The following is a 23,194-nucleotide window of genomic DNA, read 5'->3' as shown; positions in this document are numbered from 1 at the left end:
AACTTCAGCTATCCTCAAAATGACTCATACTCAAATATTTACAATCTAGGGTGAATATATTCCTGCTATTTATTTTATGGAGGTCATTGAGGAAACCAGAATCACAGTAAAATGTTTATACCACATCATGTGCATAATAAAAGCTCTTAGAGATGAAAGAAAGCCTATTCTCCATAATACCTTGGTCTAGTTTATTGAAAACATTAAGATATATAGTTGATTTCAAACCTTGGAGACTTGGGACAATAAAAATAACGGAAAAGTGCTGCGTCATAATCTCCAAGAAGTTGCCAGCCAATTTAAAAGATTTAGAGAGTTTAACTTTTAACCTCACCTTGTTCTATCACTAATTACCGCTTTCACAAATTTTTATGAAATTTAGGTCAGTGTGAACTAGACGTCTCTCACTGTTTATAACCAACATTTGTTCACTTGCAGTTAATTGCCTATCCATGTGATATAGTGGTGGATGCTGTTAATTATGTAGGTGGGGATATATTTATATTAATTTCTTGTGGAATTGTTTTGTATATAGATGAGAACTAAGGCCTTTCATAAATTTCAAGATAACCTTTCTGAACTATTATTGGGGTTTTCATGGATGTTTCAAATAGATAGCTTGCTTTGAGGTTCGACGATCTCAAGTATTATAGAAATTTTTTAAAGAAGTAAAATAACCCATTGAAGCAAAATCTTAATCTTAAAAAAAAAATATGAGCAAGGCAAGGATATATCAAACTGTGAGTAACTTTGGCAACATTCAAATTTCATCTCATTCAAATTTCTTTCCATCATATTTAGGCCTGTCCAAGACTTAATGGTGTAAAACATGGAGCAGAGAACTTTTAAGAGGAAGGGACAATATTCAAGCTTATGCTCAGACAAAGGGAGTAGAATCACTCCTGGCGTCAAATTATTGAACTTTGTTCCCAAATTTGTCACCTTTTAATCCTCTTATGACTCGACTCGTCACCCTATAAAGACTTTATCCAAAACTATATTATATAATAAAATGATTAAAAAGAATAAGGGAGATTACAACTTTCCCTTTTATATATAAGTTTGTTTGTCCATTCTTAATGGACGTACCGAACAGGCAAATTAAAGCGCGTAAATGATGACAGATTATAAGTCACATAGGTAGGTGGTTCTTGCGGTTCGAGGCAAACCATCTACATATTATAAGGAAAGAAAGAGGATCGATAATTGAAGAGGAAAAAAAGAAACATAAAAAGGAAAGGTGTGTGGTATATTGATATTGATATCTTCCAAAGTTAGAAAGAGTTGAACCTGAAACCAAAATGCAATGTGGGCATGTGGAATTAATTGTGGATCGTGCACATTTTGGTTACAACAATTGGGACCTACTCCCACTTCCTTTCCATATCAGAGTTACCACCAATTGCTAATAGCTTCCCTTTCTTCTGATTTTTTATGTTGTTTTACCTCCATTATAATATTATATTAGTCGTGGGGCATCTATCTAGCATCCAAAACTTTGGAGAAAAGCAATTGTGGTAAACACAAAATTTATACGTCAAAAGGTGTATGCTTTTGGCTCTTCACCTAGTTATATGATTTCATTTCATTTATGTATTTTCTTTACTATTATAAGGAGCTAAGAACTTTAATTTTAATCATTTATTCTTATATTATAAATTTTATTTTTATTTTTAAACGTGAGTATTTTAGAAATTCTTTTTTATTAAGTCATATAAATTGTCTTATATTGTGTATTTAACTTTATTTTTATTTATTTATTTTAAAATACTATTATTTAACATTATTTTTAATTCTAAATGTCCAACCTTGAAAGTGTATATTGATATATTATATCAAATTAATTAAATACACTTTTATCTTTTAGCTTAGTTGTAAATTTTGTTCATGCATTTTAACTTATGTATAATTTTATCTCCCTAATTTAAATTACTTACATTTAATCATTTTATTTTTAAAATATTTAAATTAATTTTCTCATTTAAAAATTTTATATAATAATTAATAAAGTATAATAAAAATGCGTCATAATACTAATTTGAATAAATTAATAAAAATATATAAAAATATTTAAATAAGATTGGTGAATGATGTGGATAAAATATAATAAAAACTTTTTTATATTTAATTATTTTATATAATTTTTTCTTATAAATTTATATAAATTAATAATTTATTATATTTTATTAATTATTGAATAAAATTTTTAAGTGAGAGACTTAATTTAAATAATTAAAAAATTATAAAGACTAAATATAAATGATTAAAATTAGAGAGACTAAAATCACACGTAACTGAATTATAAAGATTAAAAATGAAATTAAGTTTAATATGTTTAATTTTTTGTTATAATATTAAAATTTTATTTTAAACAAAGTTTATATAAATTAATAAACATTTCTAACGGCAAAACCAAATAGTCGTTAACTGACCTAAAGCCCACGGCAGGTCGAGTTCCGTTTTGAACACTCTTATGATTAGCAGCCAACGTGCTCGTCCTTCAATTAATTTTAGCTTTGGGGATTTGCATAATGTTAAAGAAAATGTTTTAGTTTTAGAGAGTTTTTTTTTAGTGAAAAAATAAAATATGAAAGAAAAATTAGTTAAACTATCTATTGTGAAAGAGAAATTATCATGTGTGAATAATATTTAAATTGATTAAAAGTATGTTTCTTGTGTTATAATGACTTGAAAAACTTAACAACCAACCTTTCTGAACTTAAATGTAACATATAATCACAACTTAAGAGGAGTTTTAATCATCATAAATATTGAATTTGATTTCTTTGTTCATTTGTAAATTTTAAACTTTTGTATTATTTTAGAGAGTTTAACAAATTAATTATATTAAACTTTTGTTTAAAAAATATTTATTATATATTGAATATGATAAATATAATTTTTATTTTAAAATATTTAAATTCAGTCTTTAAAATTTAGATTGGTAAAATCATAATATTCAAATCCCTTTTGCTTATAGAATATGTTACACGAACAAAAGGAACGAGGATTCAACATGATTAATCAAGCCTTCACGATTTTGTCATCATTCTTGAATTAACCCTGCAATCGTACATAAGTAGATAGTACATTAATTAATCCATTACCAATCACACATGGAAGCCGACCAATCATTATTTAAAAGTGAAATTGCCTTTGTTTTTTTAATACCTGGCAACAAGGAAGTCCACGCGCTTTGGGGAAGCATTTCATTTCAAATGGAGACACCTAAAAGGGAACACGTCATCCAATTCGCTAATAATTAACGTTATTTTCACTCTTATTTATAAATAAGAAATACAATTCATAAAAAATAATAAAATATAATTATATGTTAAAACTTCATATTTTTATTTTAAAAGTTATAATATTAAATAATTAAATTTACATACTGTTATTCAATGTTAAAAATTAATGAAATATTTTATTTTATTTTATTAAGCGTTACTTTAAAACTTTTAAAAAGCTTTTGATATGTCTTAAAGTACTTCAATTTTGTCATTAATAAAATAATGATATTTAAAAATATATTTATATTTTTATATTAAATAAATATATTTATTTATATAAATAAATATTTCATTAATATACAATTTATAATAAATAAATATAGAATAAAATTAATCATTAATATATTTAAACAAATTATTATTTTTATAATTAATATAAGTAATTAATTTTCATAAATAAAAGATGAAATATCTAAACTCTTTTTTCATATGAAATTTAAAATATTATATACTAAAATATAAAATTTAATAAAAATTATAGAAATATACGAATTCAAAAATTTATATTGCCAATTTATATATATAATTAATTAATTTTATAAAATTCAAAATTTATCAATAATTTTATAAAATTATTTAAATTTATAAAAATAAAAATTATTAATAATTATTTTAAAATTTTTATAATTTATTAAAATTTCATATTTCTGTATATAATATTTTTTAATTCTATATTAAAAAGTGTCGTTACAGGAAAAAAAAACAAAAGAAAAAAAATACTAGTCAACTGTACGGGCAACACGTGGAACAGGAATGAAATCAAATCATACATCCTGGCCAGGGACACCCAACTACTGAAATATCTTCTTCAATTTAAAAATTTAATAAAAAATGTTGGAAATGTTTAAAAACTAGTACTTAGGTAGTATATGATTAGTTTTTCAGTTTTATTTTTTTTTTATAAACAATAATTTCAGAATAAAATTAATTCTTAAATGTAAGTTTGAAGCTCATTTTTAAATACATTTTTTTTCTTACTCTTTTTAATGTAATTTAATTTCAATGTAGTTATATAAAAATTATAAGTATGAAAAATATTTATTTAATATAATTAAAAATGATAAAATTTTTAATTCAAATAATTTTAAACTTAATTAATTAAATTGTTCTGTGAATTTCAATATAATAAAGAGCTATCAATTGTGTGTCCATGGATAGTCAATCTAAAAAATTAAATGCATTTTATTAAATATTTAAATTACTAAAAAAATAAACATGACATGAATTTTACCTTAAAATGTGATAAGTATTTGATTTTATTCATGTTGACCGTTAAAGTTGATTTTAAGTTCTAACATAATAAGATTTCATTAAAAAATATTTTATGTATAAAAAATATAACAATATTTTAGTTTTCAATATAACTTGCAACTTTTACGATATGATGTTAATATTATTTTTTCTCATAAGAAATCTATATTCTAAACTTGACATTATGTACTCATTAACATACAGTAAAAAATAATCATACAATAAATACTTTATTTCAAATGAAAATATTTATATATTTTAAATAAATATTTTTATTGTTAAATGAAGAAATTAGTGATTTTTTAAATAGTTTTAAGACATGTTTATGGATATGTAGTTTGAAAATATTAAATATATTAAATTATGAAAAAACAAAGAAACTTTATATTTTAATATAATAAATAATAAAAATTTTAATATTTTTACATTTTAAAAATGTCTTTATTTTGCTAGTACATTTTAAAATGTCCTTGTACATTACAAACATTTTAAAAAATTATTCAAAATATTAAATATATTAAATTTATCATTTAATATTTTTAAAATATACTTTAAAAATTAGTAAAAAATTATTACAGGATAACATACAATTCTCAATTTATAAACGTACCTTACAACATTTTAAGAAATAGTTTCTGTTTTTATTTATTTTTTAATTAGGATATTTAAGAAAAGAACGTAGTTAGTATTTATCTAAAAACAAATTTAAAAGATAATTTTTTAAATATTACACTAAGAAAATAAATAAAATAATTATAAAAATAAAAATCGTGACATTTTAAAAAATTACTTGCCTATTTAATAAAAATTGTTTCTAAAACATTTCCTTCAATGTGCATAAATAAACTTCCCGTGCACTCCATCACGTGCATCGGGGCACGCGTCATAGCGTTAATGGTGAAACATCACATCGCCATTTCCTTCTCTTTCAGTACACTCAAATGCCGTTGATAAACCACACCATGGCCCCACTCCGTTTTCATGGTTCCCACTTTTGCATTGACGCGTTGCGAAGAAACCGCGTGAAACGGCGCACTATAAATATAATGACGCCGTTCCATTTCGTGTGAGAAAAAAATCCACAACTAGCCCTAACGTTTTAGAGAGTTAAGATTTTCGTTCCTCACTCTTCTCACCAGTGATTGTGAACGGAAGACATGGATGATGAGGTGCGCAAGATCTTCAGTAAGTTTGACAAAAACGGCGACGGAAAGATCTCGTGTTCGGAGTTGAAGGACATGCTTGTTACTCTCGGATCCAAAACGACTTCTGAGGAGGTGAAACGCATGATGGAGGAGATTGACCAAAACGGCGACGGTTACATTGACCTCAAGGAGTTCGCCGACTTTCATTGCAATGACGTCGGACATGAAGACTCCAAGGAGCTCCGTGACGCGTTTGATCTCTACGATCTCGATAAGAACGGCCTCATCTCCGCGAAGGAGTTGCACGACGTGCTCAGAAAGCTCGGCGAGAAGTGCTCCCTCAGCGACTGTCGGAGGATGATCAGCAACGTCGACGCAGATGGCGACGGCAACGTCAACTTCGAGGAGTTCAAAAAGATGATGGCTCGCTCTTAGGTTCCAATCAACAACTCCATTCTTCAAAGGTACGTTTCCGTTTCTTCATTCAGTTGTGCTAGGGTTTGGGATTAAGCAGATAATTGCACATACAATAGTTAAAATCTTCTGTACATTCTCTGTGACAATATCTTTGGTTTTAGATGTTAGGTTAGGACTGAAGATTGAATAAGAAGGAGCAGCGGTAGTAATAGTAGCAGTAGTTGGATTTTAGGTCTCAGTTTCCGATTATATATATATATACTGATAATTCTTGTTTTCTTGGAAAACTTGTGGTTACTTTTTTAAATCCATTGTCATTAATTTATAACTGACCTCTTATTAGCTAATTCTAAATCTCATGCACTGCTGCAATATTCTTTGTTTTAACTTGATTTTTTTTAAAAAAAATCTCTAATACGATTTTTGCGCATTGTGCAAATTCGGGATCGTAAAACATTCTTGTGTTTCTAAATATTGGAAACATAAATCGTATAACTCGTAGCGCATAAGTTTCGTGAAGTAAGGAAAAAATAACAGAAGGTTTAATTGTAATTTAATTTTAGTTTTTTTCTTTCCAAACCATATAACGAATAAATAACGGAAGTTTTGATTTTATTTATTTATTTTCGTTCCAAACAATGTAATAAATGATTGGTTGGTGTTGTGTGTCACTTGACGTTATCTGCAATGTGTAGTAATTGGTTGGAAAATTGATTTAAAAATAGCAAGAATACGAAACGGAAAACGCGTGAGCGGTTGTGGGTCGGGTCAACATGAATTGGTAGATATGCGTCATCGGGGTATGATGTGAAAGGAGTGGTGACTGGCGTTGGTGCTGAGCTCAACGCGAAGTTTGAATCGGTGGGTTTGGGGAGTCAAAAGACTATATAAGTAGTTATTAATAATTAATATTTTTCTTTTTCCGGCAACTGCGGGTGATAAGGAATGGGTGTAGGTCATTTGTGTTTATCCTTTTAGCGTTTTTAAGTCTACACCTCCATACTTTTCTGTCCAATTATAATAACTTTAAGGTTAAAGGAGGAAGAACTCCAAACTTAACCCTTTTTTATTTTAGATTTTCTGTTGAATTATGTATATGGTATTCTCCCCGTACGGGATATGCCATCGTCCATTCTTTTTCTCGGAGCCGCTAAAATTAAAGTCATGTTTGATGTCTTTTTATATAAGTATAAATTTAAAAAATTTTATACTTAATATAAATATTTTATTAAACTTAAATTTAAAGAAATTTATTATTTTACTTATAGTTAGATTTAAGTTAAATAAAAAATTTAAATTAATTTTTTTTAAATTTATACTTATGTAAAAATTTTTAATATATATATATATATATATATATATTAAATAAATAATTTTAACTAGCATCCCTAATTTTAATAAATTATTAAATCATTCGATAAAATGTGATAAATAGTTAAACATTGATTTGTTTCTTAAATAAAAATTAAGGGACAAAAATGCAAGTATAAGTTTTATAAACAGTATCATTAAAATATTAAACAGTATAATTTTAATTTTTATTTCATACTTAAATTAAATTATAAAGACTGTGATATAAATTTGCTTTAAAAATTTAAGAATAAACAAAATATATCTTAAACTTATTCCGTAAATAGAAACTTATTCCATAAATAGAATTGCTTGCTTTATTAACCTACGTCTTTATGTTGATGAAAGCTTTTACAAAATTAATTTTGTAATTTTTCGTTAGATTAAAATATTTTAACTTTTTTCTCATTGTTAAAATCAACTGTTCTCTCGTTTTTATTAAAAGTATGCGTTCATAATTTTTATTAAGTATTTACTTCATTTTTACTTTCTATTGTTTGAGTGCGAAACATTCTAGCCTGAGTCGTCGTAATACTAAATAAATGCAGGGTAGGAATTTGAAATAAAATTTATGAGAGGTAGTGCAATTAAGTTTTAATTTGTCATGGGTTTTATCTTAAACACGGGTAAATTTTGTCATGTTCATTTATGTATATACGTTAGTGTTGTGTTTTCTTATATAATCTTATAAATCCTCTTAATACTTTATTAAAAGTATCAAATACAAAAAATAACGACTCTAATTCTTGAAAATATAATAGGTGTTTATTTTTTGTTTTAATTAATTAATAAGTAGGAAGGTTAGTAATAACTTGATTATTACCTTTCACATTTACTTTGGACGAAAAAATTATCATTTATTATGTAAAATTTTAAGGGATTGGAAGTCGATGTTATTTTTGAAAATGACTTAAAATGTTAGTTATTTTCGTCATTTAAAAATTTACACTTTTGATTTTATTTTCATTTATTGGTTTCAATTAACTCCTTTTCAAAATTAATCCGAAGTTTTGGAATATATATAACCGAAAATTTCTTGCTGGGATTGGATTGTGACTGATGTTTGTGACATATATAAATTCTGAGATAAACTCAACTCAATACTATAAACTTAAAAGTTAAATAAACATCTTGAATTTTGACATGGATTAACACATTTGATATAGAGACATGCATTTCATTGACCTATCCTCATCAATTATGATTTTTTAAATGAGAAAATTATAGTTTTTTATTAGAGAAATTTACATTCTCCTCTTTTTATTTTAAAATTATAATATTTCTTTTCTAAAAAATAAATGCATCATAATATTTAGTTATTTTAAATTTTTTGTTAAAATATTGTTAAACATATGTTTAACATTTTTTATTAGTTTTTTTATAAATAAATTGTATACTTTCTTTGTTATTAACTTGGAACTTTAACGCATTAAATTAGAACTTTTAACACATTAAAAAAATGTAGAGCAGTGCCAATTTGCTCATCGCCTGTCCAAGTTTAACGAACTTCCCTACCATGAGTGCATGCAAAGAAATACCGAAGTGTATAATTTGTCAAATATAGCTTGTTCGCCATAAATCCTATCAATTTCATCCAGAATATAAGTTTACTCGGTTGATGTTGAGGTTTGAATAATTCAACAACTTCAATCTAAAACTTTTTTGTGAACTTATTGATTTCGGGAAAATGTAACAAATTTTCACTACATAAAGAAGAAATTATGTATGCTTTCTCCGTTATATTAATTGCTTCTAGTTCGTTGTTGAAGTCAACAAATTAAGTGAAAATATCGTAGAATGATAATAATACCTACGAATGCATGCCCTGAGCAGTTTATCTTCCTCGCCACTAGTAGGGTCGTCTTCTTATGCATGTAATAATAATGTATATAAATCCTAATTATCGTTAGACAAACCCATTCTATACAATGTGCTTAGGACTATAAAACCTTTATGCATGCTTTGTCCTCTTATTAACATTAGGATGGAGACTGTCTTCCCTCGTTTTAAACTTCTCTTCATAAGAGAAAAATAAACAAGTTAGTATAAAGTCACATCTTTCGTCACCTAAAAGTAATTTTTATTTATATTATATAAATAATATTCAATAAGTTAGAATTATTTTAAATAAAATACTTTTAAACATAAATTAATTCAAGTTGATGTCATGGAATAATTGAGTGGCTGAAGTAGCTTCTTCATTGCAATGACGGCAGCCGAACAACGATGGGAGGCACCCTTCGATGCTAAAGTAAATTTTGAGAGATGAGTAGATGAGAATAAGTTGTCAATTCGAAATCCTTTACTATAACGATGCTCAGGAAATTATAGAAACAGCGGGGCAGCGGTGCATGAAGGCATGGTTGATATGGCAAAAGTAGGAGATCTGGTCTGGGATAAGGGAGATTGAATGTGGGACAGTCGATTGAGCACGTTTCTATAGGCCAAAAATAGAAACGAAAGTATAAACTAGAAATATCTTTCATTAAATTCACAAAAAAAATAATAATTAAAATTACAAGAAATGTGTAAAAGGGACGTGACTAAAATGAAATATTTATCTCCGCACTAACTTCTAAGATGCAGCATTTCAAATCTCTTATTATGTCATTAACTCAGCAAGGGGATTGCTCTTTCACCTTTATTTTCCTTCTTTTTACACCATAATAATTTTTTTCTTAAAATATCTCTAATAACAATTTAAATCATTAAATATAAAATAATTTTTAAAATTAAAAAGTTCATAAATTTCTCTATTTTTTTTCATATTTTGGAATTTTGTTTATTTTCACTTTTTATCTCTATCACATTTTGTTCTTCATCTTTACTACTTAAAGCTTCGGTTTGTTTTCATCATTACTTTTTCTAGTGTATTGACTGTATTATATAATACTTGATTTATAGTTAAAATGACATCTTTGTCAACTTCATCAATCTGTCAACCCCGACACTTTTTGAAAAATGAGATTTTGAAATCAAGATTTTACACTTGTGGAAATAATTTATAAGATAAAGTTTTCACACTTCTAAAAATTATTTTTTGAAGAATTAGGATTTTACATTTTAAAAATTAAGTTTTCAGAATTAAATTGTTTCTAAATTTAAGTTTTAGCACTTCTGGAAATTAATTTTCAGAATTAATAATTCTTTCTAGAAATAAATTTTTGGTATTAAATTAATTTTCAAATTTAAGTTTTTACACTACCAGAATGATTAACTATCTTTGGAAATAATTTTTTGAAATTAGAATATTTTTACACTTCTAAAAATTAAATTTTGAAATTATTAACTGTTTTTGAAAATAAGTTTTTGGAATTAAATTAATTTTCAAATATAAATTTTTACACTTCTGGAAATTAACTTCTAGAATTATTAACTATTTTTAAAAATAAATTTTTAAAATTAGGATTTTGCACTTTTAAAAACAAGTTTTTAAAAATTAATTAATTTTCAAATTTAAATTTTTACACAACTAATTTATGATATTATTAACTTTTTCTAAAAGTAAATTTTCAGAATTAGGATTTTATTTTTGGAAGCCTTTTCTTTTACAAGCCAAATATTTTTTATTATGAGGATATTTTAGAAAAAAAAATTAATGGGATGTGAAAAGCAAATAAATGTGCATAAAGCAACCCTGGCAAGTTGTTCTTAAGTTTTTTAACCGCATCAGTAATTTTATTACAAATTTATAAGATTACTACAATTTTTAATTTATTTTACACAAATAGAGTAAGCTATATCTCTTCTATAGTATTCTATATGATTATATTTATTTATTTTATTTAAAAGATAAAAATCATATTTATGATATAAAATAAAAAATCGTACAAAATAATTTTCTACATTTAATATTAAATTTAATAAAAAAATTAACATTTAATTTTAATATTTTATAAAATTAAATAATTGAAAATTAAATCAAATAATTAAATTAATCAATTATAAAGTTATTTTTGGTGTAAAAAAATTATTTGTTGAATAATGTATTGTGTACTGAAAAATAAAAGTGACAAGTTTTTTTTAAAAATTAGATATTCATAGAGAAATAGTATTTTAACACCCTATTTAAGTGTTTATATTACACACTATACAATTATAGTGTAATTGCCTTTTAATTTGTATAGGGTGTCTGGTGTAATACCCTATACAAATTAAAAAGATTTCTTTTATTTATATTATTATATTTAGTTTTTAAATTATATTTTTTAAATAATACACAAACTATATAAAAAAAATGTGTTACATTGGATAGTTAGTAAAAAATAAAACCTAATTTATAAATTAAAATTATAAAAAGATTACAGCTTGTCAAAATTTAGCTCCCTATACTACAAGTTATGCTTCAAGTCATGGTTGGCTCTTCTCACAATTTGAGACAAAGCTTTTACCACTGCGAGTTGTATTTTAATGTGCTATTTTTATAATATACTTTTTTATATAACAATATTAATTTGTAAATTTTTTAAATTTTTGCAAACTATTTAATATGACACCTTTATATATATATATATATATATGGTATTATTTAAAAAATAAAAATTGTTTGATAATTAAACGTGATAATATAAAGAAAAACAAAAATAAAAAAATGATACTTTTAATACTAATAAAAAATAAATCTAGTATGCAATAATTTAAGTTTTCACTATATTTTTTTCTTAATATATTTTATTTTTTATAAAAAATATAATTTTCAAACATGCATTAAAAGGAAAAAACCGTTCCGCGTCTCCTATGCTAAATTCAGAAAGGAAATACACGATCGAAGGACCTATTGAAATGAGCCACTTTAGGTTATTGTTTACAGTCCAACCAAACTTTCTGAAATGAACAAATATGAAATCACTTCAATCCAATTAAAAAAAAAAAAAAAACTCATGCCAGTTTCTGTCCAACCAAACTTAGCGTTAAAATTTGTTAACATGATTTCTTAAGTTCTATGGTTGACGTTAACTCCCCATTGACGAATGTTACTCGCTGGCAATGTGTTTGCCTTCATCCACTAAAATTTCTTGTGTTGATATCAGTCAATTGCCTTGAACCAACTTGATTGCACTAGCCAAACAATGTCTACTAAGAGCTCCCTAACAACGTTACCTTATAGATCCTCCTTTCCCCCTTTGTTTTAACGACGCATTTGTATCAAAGAATGGAGGGGTGAGGGGTGAGGGGTGAGAAGACCCCTTGTTTGTTTCAAGATAAAGGGATGGGGTGATGAGGAGAGAAGGTCTCCTTGCTTAATATGTGCAAATGAAGGAATAGAAAATTATAAGTAATTATTGTTTTACCCTTGTAAATATTAATAGAGACGAGAGTTACAATAAAATTTTAACATAATTTAATCAACACAATCCAATATTGGAATTCGACCCTTTTATTTCCCTTCTCTACTCTAAACTAAACTTATTAACCAAATGAGATAAAATTAAAAAATAAAATAAAATCCCCCCCGCCTCCCATTGTTTTCTTCCAATCAAACACTGTAGATCTATTGATGAAACTAAATTTTTGTTAAACGAAGTTTCTTTTAATCCATTTCCATCTATTGTCGGCATTTTTTTTACTTTGCACCCAACATGCAATAAATGATCTGAATAATGTGCTACTACACTGAGGAACAAATCAGTCCACTCGAACAAAAGAAAATGTGGCAAAAACTATCTTCTGATGGGCAAATCTTGCACTTCAATTTAATAACAGGTTAAGGATATGCTTTTCCCCCCAAAAGCTACAAATTGAAGGGGATAGTTCTACTATTTAGTCAGGATTTTTAGTGTGTGGATAAACATTGAATACTCCAACATGTCCCCAAATCGACCCCCCGATCCACACCCCCTATTCTTTATGCTTAATCGAGAATAAATAAATAAATAAAACAGGAGTAACACATCTTCACAAAACAGGCGCATTCTCGAGGACAAACATGAATCACGAGCACTCTATTCGGTGTCTTTTCACAGAACAGCGTTGATGTTCCGATAAATCTTTAGCACCATTCTCGTTATTGTCATTAATCATTTCGGGGATTTCTTCACATTTGAAAGTCCAACCAGCAAAATCAGTCTCTGAAAACAAAGAGGAAGGAGTTGCCTTATAGAAGGCCAGGGGAACCTGCTTTACTCTCCGTGATATCTGCAATGGTGCAAGTTGTCACCAGATGATACAAGACAATGAGCAATATACACATCTTAGTCTTACTTATTTTACAGTTCAAACGACATAAGCACATCATCATAAGCGAAGGAAAAAAAATATTATGTCACCTCAGCTCCAAGGATTGTTGCATATGAACCAGCACTAAAATCACCAACATTAACTTCGCTTGTTTTAGCCCGGACTGTCAAATCATTCCCAAGAGACAAAGCAAACCTAAAGGCACAAGCAAAAGCATGTAACGTTTAAGATAGCATGTCAAAATCCGAAAAATGAAAACGTTTAAAAAAAATTGGGGTAAGAAAAGGAAAACTACGCGTAAAGCGTCAAAGATCAAAACACTTGCCTTGAGACAGGAGGACAGTAGTGGTGAAGAATAGTATCAATTTCCCAAAGAGAACTTCCTGCTTCAAGAGATCTTCTTCAGCAAGAGATACATAGAAGACTAGGAAGAAAAAAAAAGTAACTCTACCACCACGATAGAGGGGAGTACTTCCCTGTATTTCCCTATATAAATATTAAAACTATGGGATCCAATGTAGAACAGTCGTGTGGGAATTGCAATTGGTCCAACCCCATGATTTACAATTCTCCCCTTATGACACCCAAAACTTGGACTTATTGCTCACAAAATTTAAATAGTATATAATACAATTACTTAAGCTCATAAAATTAATGTATAAATGTAAAAATTTATACAGGTCATGAAGTTCAAACCAGCCCAGATTATTTGTCAGTCAACCAAGTGTATGTGGTAATAAAACTTTGAATACAGAACAACGATATTGACCTATGTTGACAATTCAAACTTAATTATGTACACAGAATGCAGGCAAGCTAATTGGAACCAGACAGAGGAAGGGTGGGGGATTCAGAATGTATCCATCCAATGATGCAGAAAATATAATTTGTGATTCATAATGTCATGCTTAATCTGTTTCTCTCTAATACAGTTACGAAACTGTGTGTGTGTGTGTGTGTGTTACTGTGTATGATGTACACAGCTAGAGATAAAACAATCAAGCAGTTTTTCCAACTTTCACAAGGTCTGGTTAGGGCATAAAGTAGACTTGTGTTAGACTGGACTATGGATAACATATAGAAGATGCTTACTCATAGCGCCTGACTTCTTAGGATTAGTTTCGCAATTGTTAAAATGGTCAATGCCGGATTTCTGGCAGGGTGTGGCACCAGTCTTGTCATTATCTGAGTTAGCAGCAGTTCCTTCATCTGTTCCATGATCTTCTTTCCCTTCATCAACATCATCTTCCTGCTCATATATCAGAAATTATGAGTCCAATCAAAACAGAAAGAACATAGATCTTTTCAACACTTCATCAGGCACATCTCAACCATTTTCCTGGAGGAACAAATTCTGAAATTTGACACATGATCACAAAAAAATAACTTAAGAAGAAAGTGATAAAAAGGAGATAAGAAAAAGATTCCTAATTAGTTTCTTGACTAGTACAATTCCACTTCACAAATTCCATTCTAAATGTTAACCAAAACAGTTATTGGCTATTTTAAAGGTTTAGTCACCTAGGGAAACCCAGCACTGAAATTATGACAGCTGAGGTAAAAATTCGAACCCAAAGCATTTATAAATTCATGCATTCCCTACCTTTAATTATAAAATAGATCAGGCAGTAATATTTTGTAGGTCATTTAATTTAGAAAGTTCCTCTTCCCAATCCTCTATATTTCTCTCATCATGGTATCTGGCCAACTTGAAGATTCAATCCCTAACCATATTAGAGCATCCTTAACCAAGTCCAGTCTCCAGGCCACCCCAAAAGAAAAAGAATGAGGGAAACAAAAAGTCAGACAGTGTCAATTATGTACTCCATAGCTCTGGCAGAAAATTGCAAATGCCAGCTGCATGTCATGCAGGATTTACAGTACAATCTTTATTGACCAGAAGTATCAGGGACCATAATCAAACTGAGTTTTGAGTCATTTATGGATTTTGGTGGATTTGGGAGGCAAGGATTGGCATTCCCCCAAAACTCAACCATAGTTTAAAAAGAGAATGACAAAAAGGTTTAAATATTAAATAAGAATAACTAAGGGAAGAATAAGAGACAGGGAAGAATAAGAGAATTAAGAATAGAAGGAAGCTAGGTTAATAATGGTGCAATTGCAAGTAAAAAGCTACAGAAACTTTTGACACTTCACCCAAACCATTGTAACTAACAACACAAGATTCCATCCATGAGGAAAAAATGGAAAGAAGTTGGCAGATACTGATATTCCTTTTCAATCCTAGATCTTCTGTAGTTTTGCATTCTCATTTAGTATTGTAGTTCTATCTCACTACGCATGCTATGCAAAGATGTAATTAATTTAAGCATCAATCATGGAACATTTGATAAAAAATAATAATCTCATCCAAGCCAGGCCCAAAATTAATTTCAAAGCAGGAGCATCATAGTCCACATGCTCTTGGTCACAGCTAATCTTTTTTTTGTTTTTCACATAGCTGAGCCATTACATGGTTAAGCTACAACCCAGTTCACAAGACCCCGCAGAGCCAACATAAGGCTACTGTTAAAAAACCTTATACTGAACTGCAAGATTAACTTGAGCAGATTGGAAAGGTAAGTCCAGACATATATACATTTGTCTTCCAAATGGAGAAGCTTATAGTTAGAGGCCAAGAGACTATAATTTCAAAGTCACTGCTCTCTTTCCCTAGCTTCCTAATATTTTTATGTGATCCCTGATAACATCTTAGATACTAAAGATGCAATGCAGAAACCAAAATGTTTAAACGTTTGACAAGATGAAAGAGTAAAGATAGATGATAGGAAACTGAATTTACCCGGTGCACCAAACAGTTGATTGAAGGATGTCTACGCAAAATATTGTGAATCAGAGCTGTAATAACTAATGCCCCTGAAGGAGGAACCAAAAGCAACAACCTGCTCAATTTCTTTGCAAAGGAAGCAGCCAGGTATGCTGGAAGAAGTGGTGACTTGAGGCAAGAATCAAGAAGCTGCAATTAGCAAATTGCATTGTGTCAAAGAACAAATGCATGGATTTACATACAGCAAAAAGTTTCTTCACTTTAACACTTTGTCACTCGAGTAACTTTTCATCATCGCTCTATCATGTTCTATATTTTGGTTTTTCCATACTACATATGAAGGGAATTGTTCCTTTCCAGGTTAAAGAAATAGTTGTTTTTAGCATATTTATGTCGCTAACCTAATGACTACTTTTGAAGGAGTTCCCTTTTGAGGGAGTTCCTCATCTGATGTACAAAATGTGATCAAACATGGGCACATGGTTTTAGTACGTAATTTTGGTTGTAAGTTTTTCAATTTGGGAATATTTGTCATTCGAGGATTTCATCCTATCGTGATTATCTAACTCCATTTCAATTATAAAATAGGGTTATCTTATTACTGGTGTTTAGTTATGTTTGGCTTGTAATATACCTTCAGTTTAAACATTTGGAAGTTTCCCATTCTATTATAATATTTAGATGTATTTATTTTCCAGATAGTATCAAAGACCCTAGACAGAAGAGTATCAAAGATAAAAGATATACTAAAAGAAGGATAAACTCTTATCCTATCCTATGTTTGATGTATATTAAGATAGTAAAGCATATAAAATTATGTTATTTATTTAATATTTGACATAAAAAAAATGTAAAATATATTTAAATGAAATTTTTTTTTTTATTAAAACTAATATAATTTTTTAAAGTATTTATTTATTTAAATTTTCAATAGAATATGTGTATATATATATATATATATATATATATTGTGTACATGTCATATTAAATTACAATAATTTTTTCATTTTTTTTACAATTAAAATTTATTTTTTGGTAATAAAATACAATTAAAACAAGAATAAATTATAAAAATTTAAAACTATATTTTATAAAATGAATAAAATATTTTTTAAGAAATATACTTTTTTAAAATATTTTTATAAAATGTATTAAGATTATATTTCTTAAAAAATTACTTTTATAAAATATTAAAGGGGGTATAAAGTATTAGTAAAAATGTAATAGAAAAAAGTTATTCTATCTTGATGTTTCATAGTTCATCATTTCTCTTATGATAAGAATTTAAACTATGAGGATAAGATAGAATAGCTCAACAGGATAAATTATCATATCCTATTGTTCAACAAACACCAAAATTAGAGGTTGTAATGTTATAACATATCAGTTTTAATCAGCATTCTGTCATTGGAATTTCTGCATTGCTTACGAGGATCCCTTAATCCCATCCAATGTGCTTTCTTATCCTTGTTCCTAATAGAACTTTTCTTTTACAACCCCACCCCAAAAACACATAAAATAGATTAAAACATTTATTATCCTGCACCAAACTCCTAAATTTCTGAGTCAAAGGACTAACCAGAAATTTTACTATAGTCCTAGTCCTATTGAAGGATAAAATCTCTCCAAATTTGACATGCCAACTCACTTAATCACTATTACCAAATTGTAAAGCATAGAAAGTTTACAAATAAAATGTACCAATTTAATAAATCATTAATATGTCCATATAACTGAATGAACAGATAACATTATTATTGCTTCAAAATTCTCCTTTTGTCATTTTTACTTGTCATATCTGACAAAAATAATTAAATAAGCTTCACCTGAAAAAACCTTGCTCGATGCTTAGCCATGAAGATAGATGGAACTAAGAGGGCATATAGTTTTTCATAGAAATTTGGGTATTCTAATCCATACTGAGTCATTAGGACAAAAAGGCTGCTAAGAGCCATCACACTGACTACACCACCAACGTCATATGATCTTGTTAAGAAATCACTGCACACAATAAAGTAACATGTCAGATTCAACAGTTAGCTATCATACTAAATTGACAAATTCATGGAGCATTGATGTTTACCATAACATGATGGGGTTAGACAGATGAGGAATAACCACTTGGTGAAGATTAACAAGAACCTGGAAATAAAAGATCATGTAGCTCAGGGAATTAAAAGGGAAAAAGTAAAACCATGCAGTCCCATACAAATAAAATGAGAGCATAAAAACAACTACTGATTAAGAATCTCAGTACAGTTGCTACAAGTGTGTTTTGACTATAGCAAGTTAACAACCAAGGTTTTCTGACCAGAATACTAACTTAATAGATTAATAAAAGGTTTTGCGTGAAAAAACACGAAGGCCACAAACTGAATGAATCTGTTTTTTTTTATCAAAAACAAGAAATGGTTCAGGAATTATGGCTAGGACTTCTAGCTAGCCATGATTCAAGATTATAATGATGGTACAATTGGAGGGACATTAAGGACACAGCACTCATAGAATCATCTTAATTCCAGGAAAAACAATAATATCCAGATTCCTGAAAATCTTACTGGCATGTCTATCAAATTTTCTAATTTTAGAATAAAAAAAGAAAGAAAAGTTGAGCTGGAAGTCCTCAATTCAGGACTACTATAAAAAGGTTTTATCATGCCACTTGTTTATGCAAGATCACATACATGTACACATAAAGTAAGTTCTCAATATTTACAAGCAAGGGACCAGTATTCTCAAGACATGGCATATAAGTAGAGAAAAAGCTACCACACAACTATATTGATAAATATTATCACCATTGTTGTTAAAACTAAAATCTTACACATAAGATCATAGGAACCTACAATGTTGAATCATTTCCACACTCATGAAAGATTGGAGATCCCTAGGAATTACAATCATTGTGGAATTGTTGGGTAAACACAGAATGAAAGGATACTTCACAAAGAGTTTCAGATCCATCAACGTGAGGGTGTATTCAGAATAAAAAAAGGGCATATTTTTGCCCTAACCAATTTGTCTAGGCATGCAAAACACCATCTAAATGCAGTAAACCTTCTTTGTGAACTTGTCTCTTCAGTTTCAATCTCATTTAGATTTGAAAGCATAGGTCTCTGTTCTCTTCCATATATTACTGAAGAACAGAGAATAAGATGGAATAGAGAGAAAGAACCAAAAGAATAGAATCATATTATTGCCGAAAAGAAAATGGATAACAGAATTTTTCCCAAGTGTTTCCCCTTCACAAAGGATCTCTTCTTTCACTTATATAAATTATCAAATTACCCCAATCTGATTTTCCCCATTTATAACCAATCTTGTCAAACCAACTAATGGCCTAACTGACTAGAAGTGTCCTCATTCAACTATCATTAGACATCCTAACCATGGAGATCCTAACTAGTCCAACCAAATCTCATCATTCAACTCTCATAATGATTGATGACTACTACAATCAGTACTTCAATTATTTGCTAGATTAGATACCTAGAGTTGGAGTTGGACTGCATTTCATTCAGTGTTTAAGTTTTTTGTGTTGTCATCTTTCATATTTGGAGCTGTTTAACTTGTAACATGAGTATGAGCTGTATTTGACAATTGTAAGTATTTTCAATTTATATTAATTTAACTATTAGGAGTTGTTTACAAACATATACACAGAGAAACAGACACACATAAATGCACATGCACATATAATATACTATAATTTTATATTGTTGGTAGGATCTTATGATCCATGTTGCAATCCCTTGATTTTAGTGTTTCTTCCCCACTTCTAATCCTATGTTGGATCTAAAGACTGACAAAGATATCTTTAATCAAACATTCATACCATTTTGCAGAATATAATGTCACAGCCATATTCAAATTTCAAAAGTGTACACTAGTAGATTACCTCTTTGTAAATGTCAAGGGGAAGTGGCAATCTAAGAAATGCAACCCATGCTTTAGTAAACTTTAACTTCATCTTCTTGGCAATTTTGGCTGAAGATAATACCTATACACATAACAACAAAGATAAAGTACACAGGAAATTATGTGAAAGAAGACACGATTACATGAGTTTTTAGATTAGAAGGTTTTTCAAAATGCAATTCATTGAAATTGAAGGATAAAAGATCCTTGATAACAAAAAGTGCAAAGCAGGGAGTAACATTGAACTTAACAATGAGTATAGAATAAAAACTTACATTTTTATGCTTCTGGGGCTTCAGCTGCTTATCATCAGCGTCCACATCTCCAGAAAGTTGCTTATTGTCATTTTCTATGGACAAAAATTCAAATTACAAATAGAGATACACTTCGTTATTTTCTTAATCTTAAAAAAAAATAAAATTGTACAGAGTATTTTTTTTTTTTTTGGGGGGGGGGATACACCTCAAAAGGGGAAATGTCAAGATCTTCACTATGATAATAAACTTTTTTAAAATCAGAAAGCCTAAAATGTAAATGAGCTAACAGTCACCTGATCTGCTCCACATTTCAAAATCTGATGTATTATCTGAGCCTTGAAGAGGAGGAACATGTGATATAGTGTAATACATATTGTGGATGACACATACCATACTGCAAAAGAGTACACTTTCAAGTTACCTGCTGAACTAAGACAGTCTAGGGCTATTTATAGTAAATTTATACATATCATAGAGCCCAAGTTTCTAGACTAAGTATGCCTGGCAGAATTCGGGAAAAGTACAAATTTTAACTTTCCCTAGACAGCATTGTGCTGCAAAACTAAATCTATTACCTGTAGCATGTGTGACAGGGCAAACATTTTTGTAATTAAAACATTCAAGATACAAATCATTGGAAAAAAAGAGAATTATCAAGAAAAAGGCATGGTTTATGACCAAAGGAAATAATCTCTAAATATTAATGATAGCCAACTAACAATGGTAATCTACAGCTCTTGATAAAAGAAGGAAATGGAAAAGATAAGAAGAAGCTTGAAGCAGTGACTATAGGTCTTACTAACTTTGAACTCAATTGACTTTCAGTGGTAACATCTGCACCTTCAACTTTATCATCTGACAAGGATAAGCAAGAGTTATCCAATGGAGAATAGTCAAATAGTAGGAAATTGAAATTTAACAAACGAATATCATGATTGCAATTTTGCAAGTTAAAATATGGAAGACTAAAACTTATATCAAGTGCTTCTTTAATAAGCTCTTATCATATGATAACCTATGTCATGAACTTAATGATGAAACTTATTGAAATAAACTAAACAGACTCATAGGAATCACAAGCTATTTTTAACTCAAAGCTTTATATAAATTTTTCCAAACATAAACTAACAAAAGCACGCAAAGGAAGAAAAGCACCTGAGAGATCTTTTCCATCCAAAGTACTGGCGAGCTTGTTCAGGCTTATGAATGTAAAATAACTGCACTAAGTAACAAAAACATTCAATAAACTAGCTAAACCCCGCAGCTGACACAAGTTACATATTCAATGCACGTACACAAAAATGTAAAATAGGGAAAAAGATAATGTCAGTGAATCAAGGACTTGCAAATTCATCCCAATAAAACAGACAACATAAATTTCTCCTTTTCATAAAACAACATAATCTATAAATTACCGCAACCCTTCTTTACAATAAATAAAATAAAATAAAATATATATATATATATATTTATATTTAGTGCATAAAAACAAAATACCAAATACCAAAACAATAGATGAAAGAATAGCTTGCATAGAAAGACATTGACAGCATAATAATCATACCGGACATCAATATACTTGAAATACTTCGATGCAAGTAAATCAACCAAAAACGTAACGGGACTAGTAGAGTGCACCTGATAGCGTCAATCGAAAATGAAAGAAATTAGATCGCAGTAATAATAATAACAACAGCAGCAGCAGCAGCAACAACAACAACAACAAAAAATAATACATTTATCAAGAACGATGGTATATCTTACAATACTCTGGAGAAGTCTATGATATAAAGCAGAATGGAAGGCGCCGCCATTGGCCACCTTCACGAACTCCATTAGCGTGTCCAGCACGAGTTCCTTGAGAGTTTCATCGGATTGCTGCGAGGCGAGAACGTCGATGAGGGACTTGAGGAACTCGTCAAACTTGGAACGGAGCCAGGTGAGGTATATGAACTCCGATTGGTCGCCGTCGGAGGGTGCGGTGGTGGCGGCGGAGGAAGGAAGGCGAGGGAGGAGGGGGAGGAAGAAGGAGTGAAGAGAGAGAAGGGATTCGAGGACGTGGTGGGGAGGGGAAGTAGGAGAAACAAAGGTGAGGAGGAGAGGAAGGTTGTTGATGTGGGATGCTGAGGAGAGAAGCTGGTTTCCTAGGGTTTTCAGCTCTGCGATGCCGTATTGTCCCTTCCTCTTCTTCTTCCTTGGGGGATCAACGCACGCCATGGTTCTTCTTCCGGTTCAGTTCAGAGCAGTCGCAGCAGCACAAAGTTTATTGTTGAGGGTTTTAGACGGACGGAGTTAGTTCGGTACCATGGGCGGGTTTTTTCCGTACCTGTAGAATAGTGTTTTGGGCCAAGAAGTTAGTTCCCAGCCCGATCGTAGGCCCAAATTAATTTAAGACGTTAATCGGTTAACAAAAAGGAAATTAAGATTTAAAAATATGTTTGATTTCTGTCTTAAAAACAGTTTTTTATTTTTAAAAATAAGTTTTAGTATAAATTTATATTAAATTTTATTTTAAAAACAAAAATTCATTTTTAAAACAGAAATCAAATATGTTCTAATTTTATATTATTTTTTTATTATTTATATCATTGTTTAAATAAT

The 23,194-nt window shown here is 29.1% G+C and overlaps 2 protein-coding genes across 5 annotated transcripts; one reads left to right on the top strand and one right to left on the bottom strand.

Moving 5' to 3' along the window:
• The first annotated feature begins 5,607 nt into the window (after window positions 1-5,607).
• On the top strand, window positions 5,608-7,032 carry LOC113845881 (probable calcium-binding protein CML23). 2 transcript variants are annotated; one of them, XM_027473550.1, is made up of 2 exons: window positions 5,608-6,150; window positions 6,265-6,783. In XM_027473550.1, the coding sequence occupies exon 1, from the start codon at window positions 5,699-5,701 to the stop codon at window positions 6,119-6,121; it is 423 nt and encodes a 140-aa protein (XP_027329351.1). In that variant the 5' UTR covers window positions 5,608-5,698; the 3' UTR covers window positions 6,122-6,150; window positions 6,265-6,783. The 2 variants fall into 2 exon arrangements, with proteins under 2 accessions (XP_027329351.1, XP_027329350.1); XM_027473549.1 differs by lacking the exon at window positions 6,265-6,783 and adding an exon at window positions 6,829-7,032 and having other exon boundaries at window positions 5,623-6,150.
• Window positions 7,033-13,123: 6,091 nt separating this feature from the next.
• Window positions 13,124-22,892, bottom strand: LOC113846858 (nucleolar complex protein 4 homolog B). Of its 3 annotated transcripts, none has more exons than XM_027475561.1 (14): window positions 22,358-22,892; window positions 22,158-22,231; window positions 21,749-21,810; window positions 21,397-21,448; window positions 20,887-20,987; window positions 20,612-20,685; window positions 20,317-20,418; window positions 18,502-18,560; window positions 18,245-18,419; window positions 16,434-16,607; window positions 14,723-14,879; window positions 13,956-14,013; window positions 13,720-13,825; window positions 13,124-13,588 (listed from the first exon to the last, which is right to left on the bottom strand). In XM_027475561.1, the coding sequence occupies exons 1-14, from the start codon at window positions 22,808-22,810 to the stop codon at window positions 13,385-13,387; spliced, it is 1,851 nt and encodes a 616-aa protein (XP_027331362.1). In that variant the 5' UTR covers window positions 22,811-22,892; the 3' UTR covers window positions 13,124-13,384. The 3 variants fall into 3 exon arrangements, with proteins under 3 accessions (XP_027331362.1, XP_027331363.1, XP_027331365.1); XM_027475562.1 differs by having other exon boundaries at window positions 13,338-13,588; window positions 21,397-21,439; window positions 22,358-22,828; XM_027475564.1 differs by having other exon boundaries at window positions 13,338-13,588; window positions 21,397-21,433; window positions 22,358-22,828.
• Window positions 22,893-23,194: the final 302 nt, after the last annotated feature.

This window comes from Abrus precatorius, unplaced genomic scaffold, assembly GCF_003935025.1.
Source record: "Abrus precatorius isolate BTA unplaced genomic scaffold, Abrus_2018 Scaffold8, whole genome shotgun sequence".
NCBI lineage: Eukaryota > Viridiplantae > Streptophyta > Magnoliopsida > Fabales > Fabaceae > Abrus > Abrus precatorius.
The sequence above is the reverse complement of the archived record's forward strand: the minus strand, read 5'-3'. Positions and strand labels throughout refer to the sequence as shown.

Excerpts from the sequence above, each read along its gene's own strand:
- LOC113845881 (XM_027473549.1), top strand. The coding sequence starts at position 5,699 with ATGGATGATGAGGTGCGCAAGATCTTCAGTAAGTTTGACAAAAACGGC.
- LOC113846858 (XM_027475561.1), bottom strand. The coding sequence starts at position 22,810 with ATGGCGTGCGTTGATCCCCCAAGGAAGAAGAAGAGGAAGGGACAATAC. Across the intron at positions 20,988-21,396 it reads GAAAGTCAATTGAGTTCAAA|TATGGTATGTGTCATCCACA; the intron begins GTTAGTAAGACC and ends ACTCTTTTGCAG. Across the intron at positions 20,419-20,611 it reads AGCCCCAGAAGCATAAAAAT|GTATTATCTTCAGCCAAAAT; the intron begins GTAAGTTTTTAT and ends TTATGTGTATAG.